This window comes from Rhinopithecus bieti, unplaced genomic scaffold (genome assembly GCF_001698545.2).
Source record: "Rhinopithecus bieti isolate Rb0 unplaced genomic scaffold, ASM169854v2 repeat_30997, whole genome shotgun sequence".
Taxonomy (NCBI): domain Eukaryota; kingdom Metazoa; phylum Chordata; class Mammalia; order Primates; family Cercopithecidae; genus Rhinopithecus; species Rhinopithecus bieti.
Window position 1 is genome coordinate 1 of NW_016880674.1, and position 2,239 is coordinate 2,239.

At 46.5% G+C, this 2,239-nt stretch overlaps 1 protein-coding gene across 1 annotated transcript; it reads right to left on the bottom strand.

The window, feature by feature from the left end:
* Positions 1-592: 592 nt before the first annotated feature.
* On the bottom strand, positions 593-1,805 carry LOC108525761 (inositol hexakisphosphate and diphosphoinositol-pentakisphosphate kinase 1-like). Its single transcript, XM_017866610.1, has 3 exons — positions 1,630-1,805; positions 909-999; positions 593-612 (listed from the first exon to the last, which is right to left on the bottom strand). The coding sequence occupies exons 1-3, from the start codon at positions 1,774-1,776 to the stop codon at positions 608-610; spliced, it is 243 nt and encodes an 80-aa protein (XP_017722099.1). The 5' UTR covers positions 1,777-1,805; the 3' UTR covers positions 593-607.
* Between the last annotated feature and the right edge of the window lie 434 nt (positions 1,806-2,239).

The window sequence follows — 2,239 nt, forward strand, 5'->3', positions numbered from 1 at the left end:
AGTCCAAAAGCTGACCATTTTGGGGCCAAGAAAATGGGTGCCAAGGACAAAAGCAACAGAAAATTAGAGGCGCTAAATAGAATGATAGGACAAGACAGAAAGAGCAAGGGGACCAAGTCCAGGCCCCACACAATCATGTCTGACCTCCAGTTCTAGTTACTGGCTCACAAGGCACTGTGCTCAGAGATAGTTTCTCCCAAGGACCGAGCCCCACCCAAAGAATACAATACCCTCTGAGGCTTGGTCCTTCCTGCCGTCTGTGCTCTCAAAAAAAGTTGAATGATGTTCTCTACCCCTTTCCAGGGATCCAAAATCAAGAGACATTTCCTTAAAGTCCTGAGAGATGCCTCTGCCACTACACCAGTCTCAGACTTGTCAGTTTTCCAGAAGGAAGGGGAAAAGTTACAGGATTAGGCGATGATGGAGGAAAGGGCATGGTGGTAGGAAGGGCAAGAGTGGGGATGTGAAAACACAGGTTTCAGAGGAAGACATGGCACAATTCTTCAAATGAGGAATACATTTACGAGGGTTGCAAGTACCTCTATTTATAGCTCTGTCTCTGATAACTCTGAAGGTTCAGAGTCTCCATGGCCCCTTAAGGTCTGGGCTAGACTGGAGGGACAGATAAGGAATGAGAAGGAAAGCCAGAAAATGCCCTTTGGCCAGGGAAATGTGATTGGTATAGAAAACCAAGAGATAAACACCTTCCTGGGATGGAACAATCATCTGAGATCCAAGTTCACATCTAACTATGGCTTCTCCCACTTCATCCTCCCTACCCCCACCTGATGATACTCCACTGACTGGATGGTCCCAAACCAAAAGACAAAGGTTTCCCACAATAAAACTCTGAAGAACAGACAGACAACTTTTCCAACAATAGGTGAGAAATGCTGGCAAAACCATACCTAAGCCACTCTGCTTCATTTCTGTGGGTGGCCGTGAAGATGAAAAGAGCCGGTAGCCACCAGGCCTTGAGGATGAAGTCTCAGAAAGTACCTGCAGAAAAGGACCCTATAATTAATCATTTTGCCACCTCAACCCTAAAGTTTTATACTTATCCTGGATTCCTGTCCCTACAAAGCCAAGCAATATTAGAAAGTTTGCAAGAACCAAAGGATTTATAGGGGAAGAGGGATGAAAAGGGAACAGAAAATGCACTTTATGGAGGGAACTGTCTGGGGCATCTTTCTATACTAGAAGCCACTTCTATTTTCAAGATGCCTTTTCCCAGAGCCCTCCCATTCCCAATCTGAGTTTGAGAAATCATTATTCAACCCATTCCTAGTTCTCAGCACAGCAGTTTCCTAATTGCATCTATCCCCTACCAGACTCAGAAAGCCAATCACAATGGCTCAGCCACAAATAAGAAAGTCTGGCCACCCTCTCTTCTTTCCATGGGACAGCTGTGGCTACTGCAACCATACTATATTTCTTGTTTGAACCAAGAAGCCCTCCCCTCCAACTATCTCACCCCTAGAAACATAAAACAGAATTCTTACAATGCCCACAAGGGCCCAATCACACAACCCCAATACACACACATCCCACCTAGATAGTGTCTGAGTCCCTAGATCCCAAAAGGCAAAGACAGAAGGTAAAACAGGAAGGTAAGGTAGGGAGGGACACCTGTGTGCAGGATGCCAGGTGAGTGGTGGACACAGCCCGGGGCTGTAGGCCGATGGCTGGGGAAGGCCGGGGGAGGTCTCCCGACCTCCTGCGGCGCCGTCCCCGCAAGGGGATGAGGTCCAGGTTCCCCGTGCACTGCATGTTCATGACCTGCAATCAGACCGGGTGGAAAGCCGGTCACGGCTCCTTTAAACCCCAGGATCCCAAAAGTCCCAGTGCCCACAGGGCAGAGCTAGTTACAGGGCTAGAGAGGATGACCAGCTAGGGCATAGCTGCTATGAAAGTCATAAGTTTTATAATCTAAAACAGTTAAAAGTATGAGATGACAAGAGGAGAAGAAGGGATGGAGGGAAGGACAAGTTGGATGCCTATATTTATAGAGCAAGGAAGATACATATTAATATTAGTATTATGAGGCTCTGTGACCAAGGAGCAGAGAGATGATTTTCTTGCAAAGCTGAGGAAAATATCCTGGACAACCATCACCCTGGATAAGCCAGGGTCTAAGCAGTAATTGAAAAGAAGGAATGTGATTACAATAGGAAGCTTCCTATAGGCCTGAAAGAAAGAAATCAATCTTATCAAGTCTGAGAGATGATATACTGAGAGC